Source organism: Coregonus clupeaformis, chromosome 30, assembly GCF_020615455.1.
Source record: "Coregonus clupeaformis isolate EN_2021a chromosome 30, ASM2061545v1, whole genome shotgun sequence".
Lineage (NCBI taxonomy): Eukaryota > Metazoa > Chordata > Actinopteri > Salmoniformes > Salmonidae > Coregonus > Coregonus clupeaformis.
The window spans coordinates 24,532,877-24,554,750 of record NC_059221.1 but is presented as its reverse complement, the minus strand read 5'-3'; the positions used below and the strand labels follow the sequence as shown (position 1 = coordinate 24,554,750).

At 42.6% G+C, this 21,874-nt stretch overlaps 1 protein-coding gene across 1 annotated transcript in view; it reads left to right on the top strand.

Moving 5' to 3' along the window:
- The first annotated feature begins 752 nt into the window (after positions 1-752).
- LOC121546055 (potassium voltage-gated channel subfamily D member 1) overlaps positions 753-21,874 on the top strand; it is a 62,120-nt gene continuing 40,998 nt past the window's right edge. Inside the window, exons 1-2 of the mRNA XM_041857060.2 lie at positions 753-957; positions 2,397-4,316. Of these exons, the coding sequence (XP_041712994.2) occupies positions 3,202-4,316 (1,115 nt within the window). The 5' untranslated portion in view covers positions 753-957; positions 2,397-3,201. The remainder of the gene's footprint in view (positions 958-2,396; positions 4,317-21,874) is intronic.

The window sequence follows — 21,874 nt, the reverse complement described above, 5'->3', positions numbered from 1 at the left end:
GGTTTACATTCTAAATGAATTTCTCAGATAAAAAATAGCAAAGTTTACATTTACTAAGGATTCAAGAATCTTAGCTAGGCAAGGAAGCCTTGAAATGGGGCGATAAACATTAAGATCACTACTATCCCCGCCCTTATGGAGCAGCCTTGTCTTCTTCTCTGGTTAGGTAATTAAAGCTTAAACACAGCCTGAAATACTACTCCTACTGCTTCCGAATCAAGCTGCCCTATAAATACTGTAGGAAAACAGGCACGCAAAGCATCTTTAGGACTGGGTCGAGACTGAGTATAAAATCTGAAGTGTATTCCCCCAGTAAAACTGCTGAGTCAAACTTCATAAGCCATGGTGCATGCAAAAACACTCCGAGCAGTTTTTGGTATATCAAATAACATTATCTTTATTTCCTATCAGCCTAATGGTGTAAGGTAGTCTAGTGGTTAAGTAACTGGTGTGTGTTGGGCCAATAACTGAAAGGTCGCTGGTTTGAATCCCTGAGCTGACCAGGGTGAAAAGTTTATCGATGTGCCCTTGAGCAAGGCACTTAACCCTAATTGCTCCTGTAAGTCGCTCTGGATAGAGAGTGTCTGCTAAATGACTAAAAATGTAAATGTGTTCTGTTCTGTGTTTTCAAGAGGTATGGAGGTGAGTATGTGTGATCGGAGAGAGGGAGAGCGCAATAGAGAGACAAAGAGAGGGTGGGAGGGTTGAGCAAGCAAATGTGAGGTAGAGTTGGAAAGAGTGAGAGCAAGCGGAGTCACAGTACTGAGTGAGAGGAGAGAGTGGAGAGGAGCTAAGGCTAAGCATGAGAATCACTCCCCCACTATCCGGTGTGCGATATGGTTCGATTCCGGGAGATGGGCTTGTTCATGCCTGCTTTTAATTCTCCTATTGCCTTTGCTTTCTCTTTTCTGACACATTGGTCCCTTCATCCTACATTGTCTTCAGCTTTAATGCAGGGTAAGTAGCTATGATCTTAATTGCTCCAGATACATCGCTAGACATTTAAAAGCTTTAATAGTAATGGAACAGACACATAACTTCAAGAGTCATCAGATGTATGTTATTCCGATGTACCTAACATACTCTACTATACACTGACATATATACATCACTGTTTTTAAATAATACTTATCTGAATTTAAGTGCTAGTCTAAAGATACTTTAGTTGAAATTATGCCTTTTCCTTAGGGCTATTTCATATTTTGTTTTCCTTTGACTGTGTGGTCATGTTGTTTTAAGCAACAAAATGGCGAGCACATTAAAGTAACACTTTACATAGAAGGCTAAGTGGACACAGCGTGAAAGCCTAATGTCACTTGTAGACTAACCGTTAGTGCTTGACTGATATGTGATATTGTTCTGTTTTTGTTTACTGTAGTAGCTGTTTTGGATGTAATTCCTGTCCACTGCAGCAGGAATGCTGTTTTATAGTGTCTTATTGATTTTTGATTGGGGGAGCATCTTGTGCACAGCTATGCATCTGTGTTGGGTCACCTGTCTGTTGGTTAGGGACAGGTCTGTTGGTTAGAGACGGGTCTGTTGGTTAGGGACAGTTCTGTTGGTTAGGGACAGGTCTGTTGGTTAGAGACGGGTCTGTTGGTTAGGGACAGTTCTGTTGGTTAGGGACAGGTCTGTTGGTTAGGGACAGGTCTGTTGGTTAGGGACAGGTCTGTTGGTTAGGGACAGGTCTGTTGGTTAGGGACAGGTCTGTTGGTTAGGGACAGGTCTCTTGGTTAGGGACAGGTCTGTTGGTTAGGGACAGGTCTGTTGGTTAGGGACAGGTCTGTTGGTTAGAGACAGGTCTGTTGGTTAGAGACAGGTCTGTTGGTTAGGGACAGGTCTGGGCACACTCCAGCTCCCTCACAAGGCAGACTATATGTTTCATGGATACACCCTAACACATCTCTTGTTTAGAAGAGTGACAGTAAATTCAAAATAAAATATAGTAATTGAATCTCGAGATTTAATGGTAACCTTTTTATATTGAAATTCAATTTAGGGTTATTTCTGTTATTACACATTGAAAGCATAATCCCTTTGTGGATTTATACTAAAGAGGTACAGTTGTGTGGTTGATGTATAATGTGTTTAAAGATCAAAGGAGCACAGTGCTTATTTGGGTTGGTGCTCTGTACAAGTTCACAATTATTGCAAAATGGACGTTTAAGTATAAGGATTGTATTTCTATTGGTACAACTGTTTGGTCTAGGCTCTAAATATTATTCAAACGTGGTCAACTTGAAAGTTTCCTTTGTGAGGAACCTCTCTGTTTGTATATCGAAGCAAAGACTTTTAAACAGTTCACCCAAGCTGTGACACGACTAGATGTAGCACACGGTGCCTTCACAGCCTGTGCTGCTCAATGTCTAAGTTGTGTGTGTTGTGTGTCTTGACAGGTATAAAAAGGGACGACCATACAAGGAATAGAAACGCCTAAGACTCAAACTTTTCCATTCACAAGGCCTCTCAGACACCAGAAAAATCGATTACACTTAAGGTTTGGTTGTGCATTTGAGAGAGCGGGAGAGAGAAACCAAGCGACAAAGAGAGCCATCCATAATCAAAGTTGGAGAGCAACACTGCGAGGGACAGAAAGAAAGCAACAGAGGAAAATGTGTCTATCTTGCAACTTCGGGGACCATCATCACAATTTAATACGAATTTGAAAACCACAGCACTGCAACCAATCTGTCTTCTGAGAGAGGGGAGGCAGCAAGCAAAGGCTGGAGACTTCAACCATTAGTTCTCTGGAAGTCCTTTTAAACACTACTGAAAAGCCATATACAGTATTGTTCTACAATATCATTGTGCTATTATTTATACAAGAGAGGTCAATAGTCTGATATTTTATGAATCAGACTAAGTTTTCCTGAGCTATTCCAATGGCCTGACCTTTGTGTTTAGTCCACAACTGCCTTACCGTGACCCTTTTCTTTGACGATGAAACACTATCATCTCTCTACCAGCATCACTTCTCCCTCTCCTGTTGAAACCGATGCACAAACAAACTGACAGACTGGTAATGGAGGCAAGCCAATCCGGTTGTTGAGGCCTTCAGTTGGGACGGATGATTAGATTGGATATACCTAGCCTTTTCCTTCTGATCAGAAAAGACCCAGAAATATCCCTCAAGTACCTAGAGACTCTCTGTACCATTACTCAACATCCCGTTTACTCCTCAAACATAAGCTACTAAACAAAATGGCTGCTGGAGTTGCAACATGGATGCCCTTTGCTCGGGCAGCAGCCGTGGGCTGGCTACCACTGGCCCAACAGACCATGCCCAAGCCTCCTGTGGACAAAACAAGTCGCAGTGATGAGATCCTGTTTGTTAATGTGAGTGGACTACGCTTCCAGACATGGAAGAACACCTTGGACCGTTACCCGGACACCCTTCTAGGCAGCTCAGAAAAGGAGTTTTTCTACAATGAGGAAACTCAGGAATATTTCTTTGACAGGGATCCAGAGATGTTTCGCCATATACTCAACTTTTTTCGAACAGGCAAGCTACATTATCCCCGACATGAATGCATTCAGGCCTTTGAGGAGGAGCTGGCTTTCTATGGCATAATACCTGAGATCATAGGTGACTGCTGTATGGAAGAGTACCGGGATCGTAAGAAGGAGAACCAGGAGCGTTTGGCTGAGGACACAGAGGCAGAGAATGCCGGAGATGCTCCACTGCCCCCAGACGCCACGTTACGAGATAAGCTATGGAGGGCCTTCGAGAACCCTCACACAAGCACCATGGCCCTGGTTTTCTACTACGTCACTGGCTTCTTCATCGCTGTGTCTGTTATTGCCAACGTTGTGGAAACGGTTCCCTGCCGACCACTCAAAGGGAGTGTAAAGGACCTGCCGTGCGGTGAGAAGTTTTCAGTGGCCTTCTCTTGTTTGGACACGGCCTGTGTGCTTATCTTCTCCTGCGAGTACCTCATGAGACTGTATGCTGCCCCCAGCCGCTGTGATTTTGCTCGTTCGGTGATGAGCGTGATCGACGTGGTGGCCATCTTGCCCTTCTACATTGGCCTTGTGATGCCCGAGAACGAGGAAGTCAGCGGGGCCTTTGTTACCCTGCGAGTCTTCCGGGTGTTCCGTATCTTCAAGTTCTCCCGCCACTCTCAGGGCCTGCGCATCCTGGGCTGCACGCTGCAGGCCTGCGCCTCGGAGCTGGGTTTCCTCCTCTTCTCCCTCACCATGGCTGTCATCATCTTCGCCACCGTCATGTTCTATGCTGAGAAAGGCACCAAGGGAACCACGTTTTCTAGCATCCCAGCCTCTTTCTGGTACACCATCGTCACCATGACAACACTAGGGTAAGTGTTTGGATGTTGTTATACTACTTAACCTTTATATACTGTAAAAGCATCATCACCAGTTCCATATCGACTTCTACCACCCACATACTGTTTCATAGGCCTCAGAATATATTACTTTGCTGCTCTGAATATGAAATGGTGGGAGTATTCCAGTAGAATCAATTGACTGTGAAGTAGTCATTTTATAGCTTAAATCCCCTGTCGTTACCTCAGTCCTACGCTGCTCTCAGGTGTCACACTCTCAAACACTCTCCCTGCAGGTGTGTTATGAATGGGGGAGTAATGGGTCGTGTGCTGTGAATGGGAGAGTAATGGGTCGTGTGCTGTGAATGGGAGAGTAATGGGTCGTGTGCTGTGAATGGGAGAGTAATGGGTCGTGTGCTGTGAATGGGAGAGTAATGGGTCGTGTGCTGTGAATGGGAGAGTAATGGGTCGTGTGCTGTGAATGGGAGAGTACTGGGTCATGTGCTGTGAATGGGAGAGTACTGGGTCGTGAGCTGTGAATGGGAGAGTACTGGGTCGTGTGCTGTGAATGGGAGAGTACTGGGTCGTGTGCTGTGAATGGGAGAGTACTGGGTCGTGTGCTGTGAATGGGAGAGTACTGGGTCGTGTGCTGTGAATGGGAGAGTAATGGGTCGTGTGCTGTGAATGGGAGAGTAATGGGTCGTGTGCTGTGAATGGGAGAGTACTGGGTCGTGTGCTGTGAATGGGAGAGTACTGGGTCGTGTGCTGTGAATGGGAGAGTAATGGGTCGTGTGCTGTGAATGGGAGAGTTCTGGGTCGTGTGCTGTGAATGGGAGAGTAATGGGTCGTGTGCTGTGAATGGGAGAGTAATGGGTCGTGTGCTGTGAATGGGAGAGTACTGGGTCGTGTGCTGTGAATGGGAGAGTACTGGGTCGTGTGCTGTGAATGGGAGAGTACTGGGTCGTGTGCTGTGAATGGGAGAGTACTGGGTCGTGTGCTGTGAATGGGAGAGTACTGGGTCGTGGTGCTGTGAATGGGAGAGTTCTGGGTCATGTGCTGTGAATGGGGAGAGTACTGGGTCGTGTGTGCTGTGAATGGGAGAGTACTGGGTTGTGTGCTGTGAATGGGAGAGTACTGGGTTGTGTGCTGTGAATGGGAGAGTAATGGGTCGTGTGCTGTGAATGGGAGAGTACTGGGTTGTGTGCTGTGAATGGGAGAGTAATGGGTTGTGTGCTGTGAATGGGAGAGTACTGGGTTGTGTGCTGTGAATGGGAGAGTAATGGGTCGTGTGCTGTGAATGGGAGAGTACTGGGTTGTGTGCTGTGAATGGGAGAGTAATGGGTCGTGTGCTGTGAATGGGAGAGTACTGGGTTGTGTGCTGTGAATGGGAGAGTACTGGGTTGTGTGCTGTGAATGGGAGAGTACTGGGTTGTGTGCTGTGAATGGGAAATGAATGGGGTTCAGAAGATTTGACAGCCCACTCCAGGCACTTGGTGTAAACGACCAGGGTTTAAGAATACTGATTTTAGTTTGCATTTGAGATTGAGTAGTAAAAAGATCCTGTAGCATATTTTATTTGACATAAGGTTTATCGTTATGTAATAATAGTACTCTGTGCTGGAAAAAGATGCTGAATTTTGTATTACAGGTTCCCCAATGTGGGGAACCTGTCACATCATTTCATTTAGTTTGGAAACAATGTAATCATTGCTAATGAATTAAAATCTTAACATATCAAAACACCACAAAAATATTTCAGGAAATAAGAGCAGCGTTTGGCAGATGAGTATCATGCTGTGGTGGAGGGTAATGAAATACACAGAGTGAGTGCAGGAAAATAGATATTTAAGGGACCTCAGAAGAGCTGCACGCTGTTTCAAACTGTCCTTCGTCAGACTACCACTGTAGCAGAGACTACATGTTGTTATGTTAATTGAGGACTCATCTGTTGGATTATTTCAAGTGCGGTTTGGCCACAGCAACGACAGTACCCCTGTGAGCCATGGTCCTCGCCCCGTCTTCACCCAGGCCTCTTTCTTCACTACGACCCAGAGTCATCCGGCTTGTTTTTATGGCAATCCCCCCAGGCCATTAAACTCAAATCAGTATGTGTCCAAGCACTAAATGGGCTCAGGTAACGCAGCACATACGCTTTTACTACTGGCTCCATTTTGCCTGACAAACTTCAGCCCCTATTATGATTTCAGCTTCAAACCAACACGACTCTGAGACTATCAATGTGTTAATACGTAGAGTAGAGAGATATAATGTACCATGACGCCATAAAACTGAATGCAATCTCCTCGATTTCTTCTGTAGAATTACAAAGTCATCCAGTTGTAAAATATATGTGTTTGCACATTTCAGATATGTCATTTGGCCCTCCTTGAATGGATTAGAAAATAGATTAGTGGTTTTGGCCTTGGAATGTAGTGCCTGTAGTGTGGATTTGTAACATACAACGGGGAAAAAAAGTATTTAGTCAGCCACCAATTGTGCAAGTTCTCCCACTTAAAAAGATGAGAGAGGCCTGTAATTTTCATCATAGGTACACGTCAACTATGACAGAAAATCACATTGTAGGATTTTTTATGAATTTATTTGCAAATTATGGTGGAAAATAAGTATTTGGTCAATAACAAAAGTTTCTCAATACTTTGTTATATACCCTTTGTTGGCAATGACACAGGTCAAACGTTTTCTGTAAGTCTTCACAAGGTTTTCACACACTGTTGCTGGTATTTTGTCCCATTCCTCCATGCAGATCTCCTCTAGAGCAGTGATGTTTTGGGGCTGTCGCTGGGCAACACGGACTTTCAACTCCCTCCAAAGATTTTCTATGGGGTTGAGATCTGGAGACTGGCTAGGCCACTCCAGGACCTTGAAATGCTTCTTACGAAGCCACTCCTTCGTTGCCCGGGCGGTGTGTTTGGGATCATTGTCATGCTGAAAGACCCAGCCACGTTTCATCTTCAATGCCCTTGCTGATGGAAGGAGGTTTTCACTCAAAATCTCACGATACATGGCCCCATTCATTCTTTCCCTTTACACGGATCAGTCGTCCTGGTCCCTTTGCAGAAAAACAGCCCCAAAGTATGATGTTTCCACCCCCATGCTTCACAGTAGGTATGGTGTTCTTTGGATGCAACTCAGAATTATTTGTCCTCCAAACACGACGAGTTGAGTTTTTACCAAAAAGTTCTATTTTGGTTTCATCTGACCATATGATATTCTCCCAATCCTCTCCTGGATCATCCAAATGCACTACAGCAAACTTCATATGGGCCTGGACATGTACTGGCTTAAGCAGGGGGACACGTCTGGCACTGCAGGATTTGAGTCCCTGGCGGCGTAGTGTGTTACTGATGGTAGGCTTTGTTACTTTGGTCCCAGCTCTCTGCAGGTCATTCACTAGGGGCTCCACGAGATCTTGCGTGGAGCCCCAGATCGAGGGAGATTATCAGTGGTCTTGTATGTCTTCCATTTCCTAATAATTGCTCCCACAGTTGATTTATTCAAACCAAGCTGCTTAGCTATTGCAGATTCAGTCTTCCCAGCCTGGTGCAGGTCTACAATTTTGTTTCTGGTGTCCTTTGACAGCTCTTTGGTCTTGGCCATAGTGGAGCTTGGAGTGTGACTGTTTGAGGTTGTGGACAGGTGTCTTTTATACTGATAACAAGTTCAAACAGGTGCCATTAATACAGGTAACGAGTGGAGGACAGAGGAGCCTCTTAAAGAAGAAGTTACAGGTCTGTGAGAGCCAGAAATCTTGCTTGTTTGTAGGTGACCAAATACTTATTTTCCACCATAATTTGCAAATAAATTCATTAAAAATCCTACAATGTGATTTTCTGGATTTTTTTCCCTCAATTTGTCTGTCATAGTTGACGTGTACCTATGATGAAAATTACAGGCCTCTCTCATCTTTTTAAGTGGGAGAACTTGCACAATTGGTGGCTGACTAAATACTTTTTTCCCCCACTGTATATCTGTGTCCATCTTACTGCATGTTGAATGACATTATCTAACGCTGGCTTATGACTGTAGCTTCACCCTTAGCTAATGATGTAGCAGGAGATGCTTGATGAGCCTACTGAAGTGTAGCAGCCTTGCCATCAATGGAGAAATGAGCTCAGTCAGACGGACTGCTCCAGGTTTCTGGTTATCAATGCTACAACAGCATCTTTCCATTTGATTGATGAAGGTTGGAGCCTGTTTCAGTGTCAGCGTGTGAACAGTCAAAGACAGCAGAGGGAGAGCTGGCTTGTCCTATTGTTTCCCTCCCCCAAAATGCGACTTGCCGCTGGTGGGAGGAGCTGTATGAGGACAGGCTCATTGTAATGGCTGGAATGGAATCAATGGAACGGAGTCAAACGTGTGGTTTCTATATGTTTAATGTGTTTGATACCATTTCATTTATTCCATTCCAGCCATTACAATGAGCCCGTCCTCCTATAGCTCTTCCTACCAGCCTCCCGTGCTTGACACATGTACAGTTGAAGTCGGAAGTTTACATACACTTAGGTTGGAGTCATTAAAACTAGTTTTTCAACCACTCCACAAATTTCTTTTTAACAAACTATAGTTTTGGCAAGTCGGTTAGGACATTTACTTTGTGCATGACACAAGTAATTTTTCCAACAATTGTTTACAGACAAATTATTTCACTTATAATTCACTGTATCACAATTCCAGTGGGTCAGAAGTTTACACACACTAAGTTGACTGTGCCTTTAAATAGCTTGGAAAATTCCAGAAAATGATGTCATGGCTTTAGAAGCTTCTGATAGGCTAATTGACATCATTTGAGTCAATTGGAGGTGTACCTGTGGATGTATTTCAAGGCCTACCTTCAAACTCAGTGCCTCTTTGCTTGACATCATGGGAAAATCAAAAGAAATCAGCCAAGACCTCAGAAAGTTTTTTGTAGACTTCTACAAGTCTGGTTCATCCTTGGGAGCAATTTCCAAATGCCTGAAGGTACCACGTTCATCTGTACAAACAATAGTACGCAAGTATAAACACCATGGGACCACACAGCCGTCATACCGCTCAGGAAGGAGACGTGATCTGTCTCCTAGAGATGAACGTACTTTGGTGCGAAAAGTGCAAATAAATCCCAGAACAACAGCAAAGGACCTTGTGAAGATGCTGGAGGAAACGGGTACAAAAGTATCTATATCCACAGTAAAACGAGTCCTATATCGACATAAACTGAAAGGCCGCTCAGCAAGCAAGAAGCCACTGCTCCAAAACCGCCATAAAAAAGCTTACGGTTTGCAACTGCACATGGGGAAAAAGATCGTACTTTTTGGAGAAATGTCCTCTGATCTGATTAAACAAAAATAGAACTGTTTGGCCATAATGACCATCATTATGTTTGGAGGGAAAAGGGGAAGGCTTGCAAGCCGAAGAACACCATTCCAACCGTGAAGCCCGGGGGTGGCAGCATCATGCTGTGGGGGTGCTTTGCTGCAGGAGGGACTGGTGCACTTCAAAAAATAGATGGCATCATGAGGAAGGAAAATTATGTGGATATATTGAAGCAACATCTCAAGACATCAGTCAGGAAGTTAAAGCTTGGTCGCAAATGAGTCTTCCAAATGGACAATGACCCCAAGCATACTTCCAAAGTTGTGGCAAAATGCCTTAAGGACAGCAAAGTCAAGGTATTGGAGTGGCCATCACAAAGCCCTGACCTCAATCCTATAGAAAAGTTGTGGGCAGAACTGACAAACCGTGTGCGAGCAAGGAGGCCTACAAACCTGACTTAGTTACACCAGCTCTGTCAGGAGGAATGGGCCAGAATTCACCCAACTTATTGTGGGAAGCTTGTGGAAGGCTACCCGAAACGTTTGACCCAAGTTAAACAATTTAAAGGCAATGCTACCAAAAACTAATTGAGTGTATGTAAACTTCTGACCCACTGGGAATGTGATGAAAGAAATCAAAGCTGAAATAAATCATTCTCTCTACTATTATTCTGACATTTCACATTCTTAAAATAAAGTGGTGATCCTAACTGACCTAAAACAGGGAGTTTTTACTAGGATTAAATGTCAGGAATTGTGAAAACTGAATTTAAATGTATTTGGCTAAGGTGTATGTAAACTTCCGACTTCAACTGCATGTGTGATGTCAAGTGGCCTGTTTTGTCCTGGGTTTCTGCTATTGTGTGGAGGCTGCCTGAGACCATGATGGAACAATGTAGATGCATGGGCTTTCCTCGGCAGTGACATTTCTCTGCTTTTCAACAATTGACTAACAGTTCAATGGCAGTCAAAAGCAGTGCTGTGTTAAAGGCCCAGTGCAGTGTTTTATGTATACACTGAGTGTACAAAACTTTAGGAACACCTTTTGCCCTCAGAACAGCCTCAATTGTCGGGGCATGGACCCTACAAGGTGTCGAAAGCATTCCACAGGGATGCTGGCCCATGTTGACTCCAGTGCTTCCCACAGTTGGGTTAAGTTTGCTGGATGTCCTTTGGGTGGTGGACCATTCTTGATACACACGGGAAACTGTTGAGCGTGAAAAACCCAGCAGAGTTGTAGTTCTTGACACACTCAAACCGATGCGCCTGGCACCTATTACACCATACCCCGTTCAAAGGCACTTAAATATTTTGTGTTGCCCATTCACCCTCTGAATGGCACACATACACAATCCATGTCTCAATTGTCTCAAGGCTTAATAATCATTCTTTAACCTGTCTCCTCCTCTTCATCTACACTGATTTAAGTGGATTTAACTAGTGACATCAATAAGGGATCATAGCTTTCACCTGGATTCACCTGGTCAGTCTATGTCATGCATAGAGCAGGTGTTCCTTATGTTTACACTCAGTGTATTTCCACACTATGAGGTTGGAATAAAACGGTGAAATTGTGAAAATTATGATAATGCCCTTTCAGTGTAAGAGCTGTTTAAAAAGACCACATGAAATTTCAGCCTGTTTTGGTGGGATTGAGTTTTGGCCTGCCTGGTGACATCACCAGGCGGTAAATTAGTTAATTGACCAATAAAAAGGAGAGTTCCTAACCTCTCTGTCAATAACAGCTAGATTTCAGTTTTCCCCTCCAAACTCAGACCACTCCCAGATGGTCCTAGCATAATTCCTGCTTGAGAAATTGCTATTTTCTAAGAAGCTATTTTTGTTTCTTTTTCACCATTTTATTTGAAAACAATCACAGTAAGGTAGTTATTTGTAACCCAGAAATTATTTGATATTGAGATAAAAACGGCTGCATTGGACCTTTATCCACCATTTCAGATCAAAAGCTTTGCCTACTCATTCAAAAGCAAATGACCATGACAGAGGGAAGGAACATGGAGATTACTATACTGTGGTTGTTCTATGTTATACAGTATGCTGTCTATTATTGTGCAATCATACAACAGAAAGGGAAAGTAAAGATACATTCTGACATTCTGGTATTATACTATAGTCTGCCGGGACCCCAACAACCAGATGTTCCGGTTTTCAGGGGAAATGGAAAGCGAGCCTGTTACGTCACGTGAATTCCGCTTCTGAACAAGGCGACACTCCATCTTAACTCCTCCTCCACATTTACTGGATTGGTTGAAGAGTGCAGAAGAGAACCTCCCCGGGCAGTTTTTTTTTCTTCTTGTCAAGATCAGTATGTAGGGGATCTAGTTTCAGGCGTTTCTTTTACGCCTGCTACGTTCGGTTAGCACCCACTTTATCCTCTCAGGTTTGGAGCATGTCCGGGTTATATGACACCATCCTCCCAAAATGGCCACATGCATAATTATCCAAAAACCCTTATTCATGCCGTTTCCTCTTGGAATGCTGTCATAATTAAAATTGAAAACTGCTAATCTTACATTCTGATGATAACTGTTACTGATAACTGTTTAATTTCCAATAATTATCTTAGATATTGTCAGAGCAGACTGCTTTGAAGTAGCTTAATGTCCCTGATATTGACCTTATTTTGTCTTAACTAGATGTAGGCGGCAGGTAGCCTAGCGGTTAAGAGAGTTGGGTCAATAACCAAAAGCTTGCTGGTTTGACTCCTCGAGCCGACTAGGTGAAAAATCTGACGATGTGCCCCTTGAGCAAGGCATTTAACCCTAATTGCTCCTGTAAGTCTCTCTGATAAGAGCGTCTGCTAAATGACTGTAAATGTCTAAAGATGTAAATACAGTACTGGGCTATAGTAGAAGATGCATACTGAAGAGGAATCCAAACACATTATCAGCCTGCCATGGTTTGACTTTTTGAGGGTGGATCCTGGCAGAATTACAGACAGATGGAACTATTACCTAATAGTGTAAAGAACTGCTACTGCTCAGATTAGAGCGGTATATAGTAATTCCTAATGGTAATAAAAGCGAAAAAAATTTATGCATTTCATTTTTTTATGCTGGCATGGTTATAAATTCTCCTGTAATGTATTCTCTATTGGTTCAGGCTAGACTCTGGGTAATGTATTTTCTATCTGTTCAGGTTAGACTCTGGGTAATGTATTCTCTATCTGTTCAGGCTAGACTCTGGGTAATGTATTCTCTTTCTGTTCAGGCTAGACTCTGGGTAATGTATTCTCTGTCTGTTCAGGCTAGACTCTGGGTAATGTACTCTGGATAATGTATTCTCTGTCTGTTCAGGCTAGACTCTGGGTAATGTATTCTCTATCTGTTCAGGCTAGACTCTGGGTAATGTATTCTCTGTCTGTTCAGGCTAGACTCTGGGTAATGTACTCTGGATAATATTATCTCTGCCTGTTCAGGCTAGACTCTGGGTAATGTATTCTCTATCTGTTCAGGCTAGACTCTGGATAATGTATTCTCTGTCTGTTCAGGCTAGACTCTGGGTAATGTATTCTCTGTCTGTTCAGGCTAGACTCTGGGTAATGTACTCTGGATAATGTATTCTCTGTCTGTTCAGGCTAGACTCTGGGTAATGTATTCTCTATCTGTTCAGGCTAGACTCTGGGTAATGTATTCTCTTTCTGTTCAGGCTAGACTCTGGGTAATGTATTCTCTATCTGTTCAGGCTAGACTCTGGGTAATGTATTCTCTATCTGTTCAGGCTAGACTCTGGGTAATGTACTCTGGATAATGTATTCTCTGTCTGTTCAGGCTAGACTCTGGATAATGTATTCTCTGTCTGTTCAGGCTAGACTCTGGGTAATGTATTCTCTGTCTGTTCAGGCTAGACTCTGGGTAATGTACTCTGGATAATGTATTCTCTGTCTGTTCAGGCTAGACTCTGGGTAATGTATTCTCTATCTGTTCAGGCTAGACTCTGGGTAATGTATTCTCTGTCTGTTCAGGCTAGACTCTGGGTAATGTACTCTGGATAATGTATTCTCTGTCTGTTCAGGCTAGACTCTGGGTAATGTATTATCTATCTGTTCAGCTAGACTCTGGGTAATGTACTCTGGGTAATTAATTGTATATATTTTCAGGGTAGACTCTGGGTAATATTCTATGCTCACTGATGATAGCTCGTTAAACATTATCCTTTAGTCTTCCTTTGCAGAAAGATTGCAAGTAATGTAGCTATGCTGATCAAAGCAGAGGGGAAACACTCTACTGAGACTTGTGGAGTCTCCAATCAGTGCACTTTTCTATTTGCAATTACTTGACCATGTCTCTAAGGCAACCGACTTGATTCCTCATTAATAGGACTTCATATCTACCTTTCATTCATTCCCCTTTTGACCTTGACCTTGACCTTGGCCATCCAGAACATTGGCTAATAGTTTAGAAGGAAATGAAGTATTCAAGATAGTAATATGAAATAACTAGCCATGAAAACCTGCCCACAACCAGTGGCGGCTGGTGAAAAATATTCTCGGTGGGGCTGTGCCATACTTTTTTTTTCCTGTAACCATCGCGATATATTTTAACACAAACTGCAGGACAGCAGTGCTCAGTGAAACATTCAGTAATTATTTAATGCCAATATTAAAAAGTTGAGGCATTCTTACACAAAAACATATTACACAAACCCAAGCCTTTCATTTGCATTTAAAGTGAACTTTTCACCATTGGTAGTAAACAGGCAACGCAACAGGCATGCTGTCAGAACAGAGTGGAAAGTGGACAATAACATGAAATTATTATAAAGTTTATAGGAAATCTTACACTGTATAAAAGGATGTATAATATAGAAATGGATATCAAGTGGATGAACTCAAACCTTTGACTGGAAGAATAGCATACAGTATTTTATGATCATACTAAATGTGACTAATTGTTAATGTGCTCCAGAACTGCAACAATTAATTGATACAAAACAACATATATACAGTAATATTAGCAAAGACACTATTAAGACTTTCTAGAGTACCATATATAACTGGATTTTTTATGCTAAGGTCAACTATATACAAAGAAACATGCGGCCAGAGCTGCTCTGTGTGTGTGTGTCTGTCATCTTATTTGTACAGGAATTTTGCCCGTCTGTCCTTCTGAGTGGCAAACCTCTCAATGACCCTTTGATTAAAGTCAGGAATGTCCCTGACAAGTTTCTTCTCCATGGAGAGCATGGCCAGAGCGTTCAGGCGATCCTGTGTCATGCTGTTTCTCAGGAAGGTCTTGATCCTTTTCAGTGTAGTTCCCAACCTACCCATAGCTGAGAGAAGCACCTTTCTGACTCAGCAGTTGTCATGGGTGTGGTGATGAGGATCTTGAGGAGGCTGGCAGTCTCTGTGAAAGTGCTCTGAAGGTTGTTCTCCATGAAGAACTGGTACAGGGGCACTGCACCACTACAAGCCTTGAACTCACTGTTCTCATAGATGAGGGACAGTTCGTTTTTGAGCTTGGCCTTGTTCAACATGGGGTACGCCTCCACGGTTGTTTCAAGCGCTGTATCGGGGAACTTCACACTGTGTTGTGGGAACAACTCTCCGTGCAATAGTGTTGCGCTGATGAGGTGCTGGGTGAAGGAGAACCTCTCTTTGGCATGACTCAGGATGGTATCACATACCTGTAAAAGATACATCATCAGCTTTAATTTGCAATTAAGCTATTTTGATGCAAGTGATCCTGACTGACACATGCCTATGTCCAACTCAAGTATATGATTACCAAGGTGCTGATTGTTCAGGGTTTTGGCTACATACTACCAGGCCTGAAAAAAAGTTCTAGGGGGAAAACACTGACAATTACATCACAACTTACCTCTATAGCCAACCTCTGTTGTTCTCCTGGTCCCAGCATCCTCCGTCGCTTGATGGGCTGTTGCTGCTCGTCAGATGCGCTGTCCCCACACAAAGAGGGAATTGAGGCCCTGGGTCCAAAAAATAAAGTTTAATTTGATAACTTGCAATCAGACTTCTTAACTCACTGTAATTCCCCCTCAACACACAACCAGTGACTTTTATATATATATATATATATATATATATATATATATATATAGACAGACAGACAGACAGACAGACAGATAGTGTGTATATACACACAAACTATGTCTAGTAACTGCTTTTAACCTGTGATGTACATAATTAACTGATGTTATTACGTTTTAAAGCCTTTTTCTATTACATTTGTGAGAGGGATGCAACATCATTTTGTTCTGCTGTGCACTTAGCAATAAAGTTAATCTTCAATAACAACTAGGCCTCTTCTAGAAATTGACCCGGTGGACACCTGAATAATTATTACAAACTGTGTAGTACTTTCCTGCATTATTATCAACGTCTGATTGTGTCTTCTCTTTCCTTTTAAAATACTAAAACAAATATAATTGTGACGGCTCTATGATAATCACTCACTTTGATGACCAGACACATTTAGGCTTTTAAACTGTTGTAAGTGAACTATTCATCTTTCTAACAACATCTTTATCAGCCAATAGTAAATATAGTTATTTACCTGATTGTTAGCATGCTGTCTGTGAACCTCTGGACAAGTGCTTTAATGAAGACAGGGTCGATGTTCCTCTTCTGCAGCTGGCTGAAAAGCATGTCCACATTTGGCATGATCTTGTGGAACAGTGCCAGGAAAAAACAGAAAGCCTCGTCTTCGAGCATCCTCACAAAGCCCCCCGCCTCTCTGACAGTCGGGGCATCAAAGTTCCCAGAGTCTCTGATGGTCTGGAAACACGTTAGGAGGTCATCCCTGTACTCGTACACAGTGTTTACAGCGCGACTGTGGAAGTTCCACCGTGTTGTAGAGGCTCTGGGAGTCTATGCGCAACCACTTCGTCAAGCATGGTGGTTCGCTTGGGAGACCTGGAGAAGAAAGCAGAAAATCCTGCAAGGTCGGAAAAGAAAGTGCCGATCCTGGGGATGCGTGAAGTAGCCTGCTGCATGATGAGGTTCAGCTGATGTGCATAGCAGTGGACGTAGTGCGCATTTTCGTACACATCCACTATTTTACGCTGCACTCCGCCGGTGGCTCCCCTCATCACACTTGCTCCGTCGTAAGCCTGGGCAATAAGTTTGGCCTTTTGTCCATGTGAGAGTATGGTGCTGAGCCTCTCCAGCAGCGCTGTAGCGATGGTGTCGGCGGTTGCGTTCTCGATCAAAATGAACTCGAAAAAACGCTCTTGGGACGTTACTTTTAGCATCGATGTAGCGTATCACAAGCACCAACTGGCAGTGGGTGGAAACGTCAGTCGTCTCGTCAGCTTGAATGGCGATAAAATCAGCACTCTTTACTTCCTCCAGGATGTAATCCTTAAGCACTGACAGCATACAGTCCAACAGCTCGTTCTGTATCGTCTTTGACGTGCCCTTAAAAACGGTAGCTGTCTTCAGGTGCTCCTCCAGCACACTGTCGAGGGAGGCAACAAAATCCACTAAGCCCCGGAAAATGCCGGAGTTGTCCGAGGAGTCAGTCTCCTCGTGCCCACGCAAGGCCAACTCAAAAGCCCCACAGAACTTCACACAATCGATAATTTTGGATAGAATGTGCCTGTTTTTATCCACCTCCTCATTGTGTTTCCTCACCGCAATCCTGTGGCCGTCATCCAGCTGCGTAGCAATGTTCACCCTTCCTAATACAGCTAGCTTTACAGAGTTGTCCATGTGTGCCCTGGTGTTCTCATGTTTCTTTACCTTCTCTGACAGGTGCTTCATATCCCTCACTCCGGTACCTGTCCATGCTGAATCTGACCCCGTCGTTTTAAAAAGCAAGCACGGAAAGCAAAATAAAGCATTAGCATCAGTGCACCCAGCTAGCCAAGCCTTCCTGGTGTACCAGCTACGGGAGAAGCCGCGCATATACTGCTTCCCTTTCTCGCTAGCCTGCTGTCTGATTGAGAGCGGTCAGGTTGATCTGGGCCCAGCTCTTTCACCCGAACTTTCTCTGACAAAGTTCTCCTCTCAAACGGATCTTGGAGGAGAGATTTCACCGAGTTAGGGTTGGGTCTTGGAGGAGTAACGTTTGCGCTCGCCATTGTCGTCTAGTAAAAATGGCGCCACTGGAGCCCGGTCCTTATTTTATCAGGGGCGAGCTTGGGGCGATAAAATAATCGCCCTCCTTGGATTCGATTTAAGATCGCTGATTGGCTACATTTTATGTCATACATTCATATCTTAAATTAGCAATTGGCTTAACTGCTACGTAGACCCGCCTCCTCGGGGCACTTTCTGTATCGCCCAGAGCTGACGAGGCGTTTGACAGGCAGAGGAAAGGTTGCGAATATGATTTTCTATCATATCTTACACATATTACTGTGTGCATTCCATATTTCAAACACACAAATATTGACATACTGATGTTTTTATTATTATTATTATTATTTTTATTTATTTTGTATTTTATTTTTTAAAATAATTGTATTTAAGGGGGCGGCGCCCTAGCGCCCTCTATCGGCCAGCCGCCACTGCCCACAACCTCATCACAGTCCCTTTTTCCTATATGTAGCAATTATTTATTAACTTTTAATACAAATATTATTATTATTAATTATTATTTATACATAATGCATACCTTATTCATAGTGAAACTGTCCAATCCCATCAGGAACAGGTGAAATACATTATAAAAGGTGAAATACCATATTGACTTTGATCCTTGATTTTGGTTAAAGGACAAGCCTCTTTACTTCCGTTGCATCACTTTCCCCTCTCTTGAGTAATTCACTCCCAATACACATCAGTCACCATCTGTTACTATATTATGTAAGTGTCTTTTGGGAGCACCGCTATCCTTGAACAATAACAGGCTGACTGTCTGGGCTCACCAACACCAAAATGTTTTATGACTGAGTGCACGTATCTTCTGTGACAAACTGTTGTATCTCAATGTGTAGTTTGCCTGTGATTGTGTTTAGTATTTATGAACAATTGTAGTATCTTGTGATGTAACGTGGCTTCATCTTAATTTCTGATGTATGTGATACTTAGAAATTGTCTTCCACTCTCCAAATACTGTACCGGATGGCATGTCTTGTCTACCTACCTGCTGGTGGTATTAACATTGCTGCTGGAGGTTGAGAACACCCATAAAGATAAACTGATTTTAGTTGACTTTAAATGAGTTTAGTTTTCTTTTGTAGAAGAATTTCATTTTAGCCAAGTACCATATATCGGTATATTGGGCTGACCTTTTGTTCTCTGGATGGCAGAACAGTGTTCCCAGGAGTCAACACTCCTCAGAGAGAGAGAGAAAGAGAGGTGGAGAACAGCCTGTGCCAAAGCAGCGATCCAACATTCACTATATATTTTACTTTCTGAGACGTTGACTGTTTGTCAGGACATGCGTTGGTTCATTTTTCATGGAGGCATTTCTAAGCTCTTTTCTATACCATTAGATGGATTATTATGTATCATTATGCCGTCATTTTGACAGTACTCTGCAGCTTGACAATAACAAGCTATCCATCATTTTGGAAAAAGCAGACAACTGGATTTTCTACAGATTACTGGATTTGTTGACCCATTAAGGTCTACAGATTGGCTGTGCATTGAGCGGATTAGTGTCATGTGAAACCACACACTGACACGGACCTGGAAGTTGGGAGTCATATGGTTTGCTGTATGCTACTTTCTCTGGTCAATCAAATCGGTCAATGGAATTGGAAAGATAATTGGTATTAGGTTAAAGCTCTTGTTGTATCCCAGTTATTGTAGTGATTCAGTGTGCACTGTGCAAATGCTAAGCTGATTTGAGTTCTTTCAGGGACCATTCTGAGGTCACAGCAATTGAAAGCTGTTTTGTGGACTTTGATGAACATTGAGGATAAAGCACACCGTGAGGAGAGGTGGCTCCGTAGGGGATTCTACTCCAAAGAAGACAACATGAGCAAAACACAACAGGCTGAGGTAATGGCCCTTGGCTTAATTGATGTCATGAAGGGCAGCAGGTAGGGCAGCAGGTAACCTAGCGGTTAAGAGCGTTAGGCCAGTAACCAGAGGGTCACTGGTTCGAATCCTCGAGCCGACTAGGTGAAAAATATGTTGACGTGCCCTTGAGCAAGGCACTTAACCCTAATTGCTCCTGTATGTCGCTCTGGATAAGAGCGCCAGTCAAATGTTATGTGGTATACGTCTGCACTGCACTCAGGGAGTTTAACAGAGACTGAACAGATGGAAGGGTAGATCTGTACTTAATATCACCACGAGGCTTTATTTTATTTAATGGTACTGTATACTGTACAATCAATCACAATGCTGATCTCTATGTTGTCTATGTAGCTTATAAGTTAAATAGCATTGTCATTCTGCATACATTGCATGACATATGGTAAGTAAGTAAGTAAGTAAGAAGTAAGGTAGTAAGTAAGTAAGTCTGTAAGTAGTAAGTAAGTAGTAAGTTAGTAGTAAGTAAGTAGTAAGTTAGTAGTAAGTAAGTAAGTAAGTAAGTAGTGCATTAGTAGTAAGTAAGTAGTACACTAGTAGTAAGTTAGTAGTAAGTTAGTAATAAGTTAGTAGTAAGTAGTAAGTAAGTAGTAAGTTAGTAGTAAGTAAGTAAGTAAGTAGTGCATTAGTAGTAAGTAAGTAGTACACTAGTAGTAAGTTAGTGGTAAGTTAGTAATACGTTAGTAGTAAGTAAGTAGTAAGTTAGTAATAAGTTAGTAGTAAGTTAGTAATAAGTTAGTAGTAAGTTAGTAGTAAGTAAGTAGTGAAGTTAGTAGTAAGTAAGTAGTTAGTAGTAAGTAAGTAAGTAAGTAAGTAAGTAAGTAAGTAAGTAAGTAAGTAGTGCATTAGTAGTAAGTGAGTAGTACACTAGTAGTAAGTTAGTAGTAAGTACATATTAAGTTAGTAGTACGCAAGTAAGTTATTAGTAAGTAGTTTGTTAGTAGTAAGTAAATGGTAAGTTAGTAGTAAGTAAGTAAGTAGTAAGTGAGTAGTAAGTAAGTCGTAAGGAAGTAAGTAAGTAAGTACATGGCATGAAACCTTAAACGAGGTCAGTAAAACGTATTACTAAGAGCACCAATCTCACATGTCTCAGTAGAAAGAATACATCCTATTCTGCTCTTCCTTTTTTTCCTTCCTGTTCTCTATGTAGCTTTGTGTTGACTTCCTCTCTAAGTAATTGGATGTGCTCACAGTTTTGGGCAGGCTCTCGCTGTGGCCCTTCTGCCTTCTCAGGCTGACCTATTTACAGGCTGCGTGGAGAGATGACAACGCTGACGTATCTTCCTCCCAAGTTCCCGTCTGCCTCTGTAGTATCCACACCACACCTCTCCCCGCGGAGCTCTCAGGAATGGGCAGACACTGCACAGCTGTGCCGCTTAGACTCTGTCTCTCTGAATATCTCTCACGCCGAGGCAGAGAGCAAAGCCACTGAAAAGAAAAAACTCCAGCGAATACTCTACTCTCATCAATTATTTTCAATAAGTTTCCTTGCACTTCTAACTGCCTTCTCAAACCTCATGCATCGCAGTGTATATTTAAAGTGACTGAAATCCTCACTGGGCTAAGCTGGGTTATATCATTATTTTGTTTCTATGGTTTTGTGTTACTTGATAATATAAACACTTGCATGTGCGTACGAATACGTATGTAGCCTAGCCGAAATGTGAGATTGTGAGTTATTATTGGAATATAACTGAGCTCAACCTCCATATTAGGATGTACATAACTAGGATGACCCTCTGAGGACATACAGTGATCCATATTCATTTGTTCAGAATGGGAGCTCTATGCATAGCACAAAATCAATAACACAATATGCTAAAATGGCAATACGATGCTTGAGATGAGAAATGTAACTGCATCTAACTGGGTCTTTACTGCAAATGGATTTCTGGACAGTTTACTCCTGCAGTTTCCTTCTCTCCTTCAAGAAAATTAACACAAAAAATGTTTTCTCTGTGCAGTGTTTATATTTAGTCTCTACTGTATATGTTTAATATATATGACCCACAAATTGCTACAGTAGATAGCTCTGGTTTGTTAGAAGCATGCACATAACATTGCTCTCGTTGTGTAATTAATGTAACACTCTCAATGGGGGAAAAATAAACGTAATTGTGCCCATTCTGTGGTTCAACATTGTTCATTTATATGGCTATTATAAGCAAAGCATGTTTCTTGTCTTGAGCGGGGGAACACAGGGGATTCAGTCATGGCTCTCCAACCCTGTACCTGGAGAGCCACCCCCCTGTACTGTATCAATACTTTATTACATGTAGCCTAACTGTTTAAAACCCAACCGGGATAAA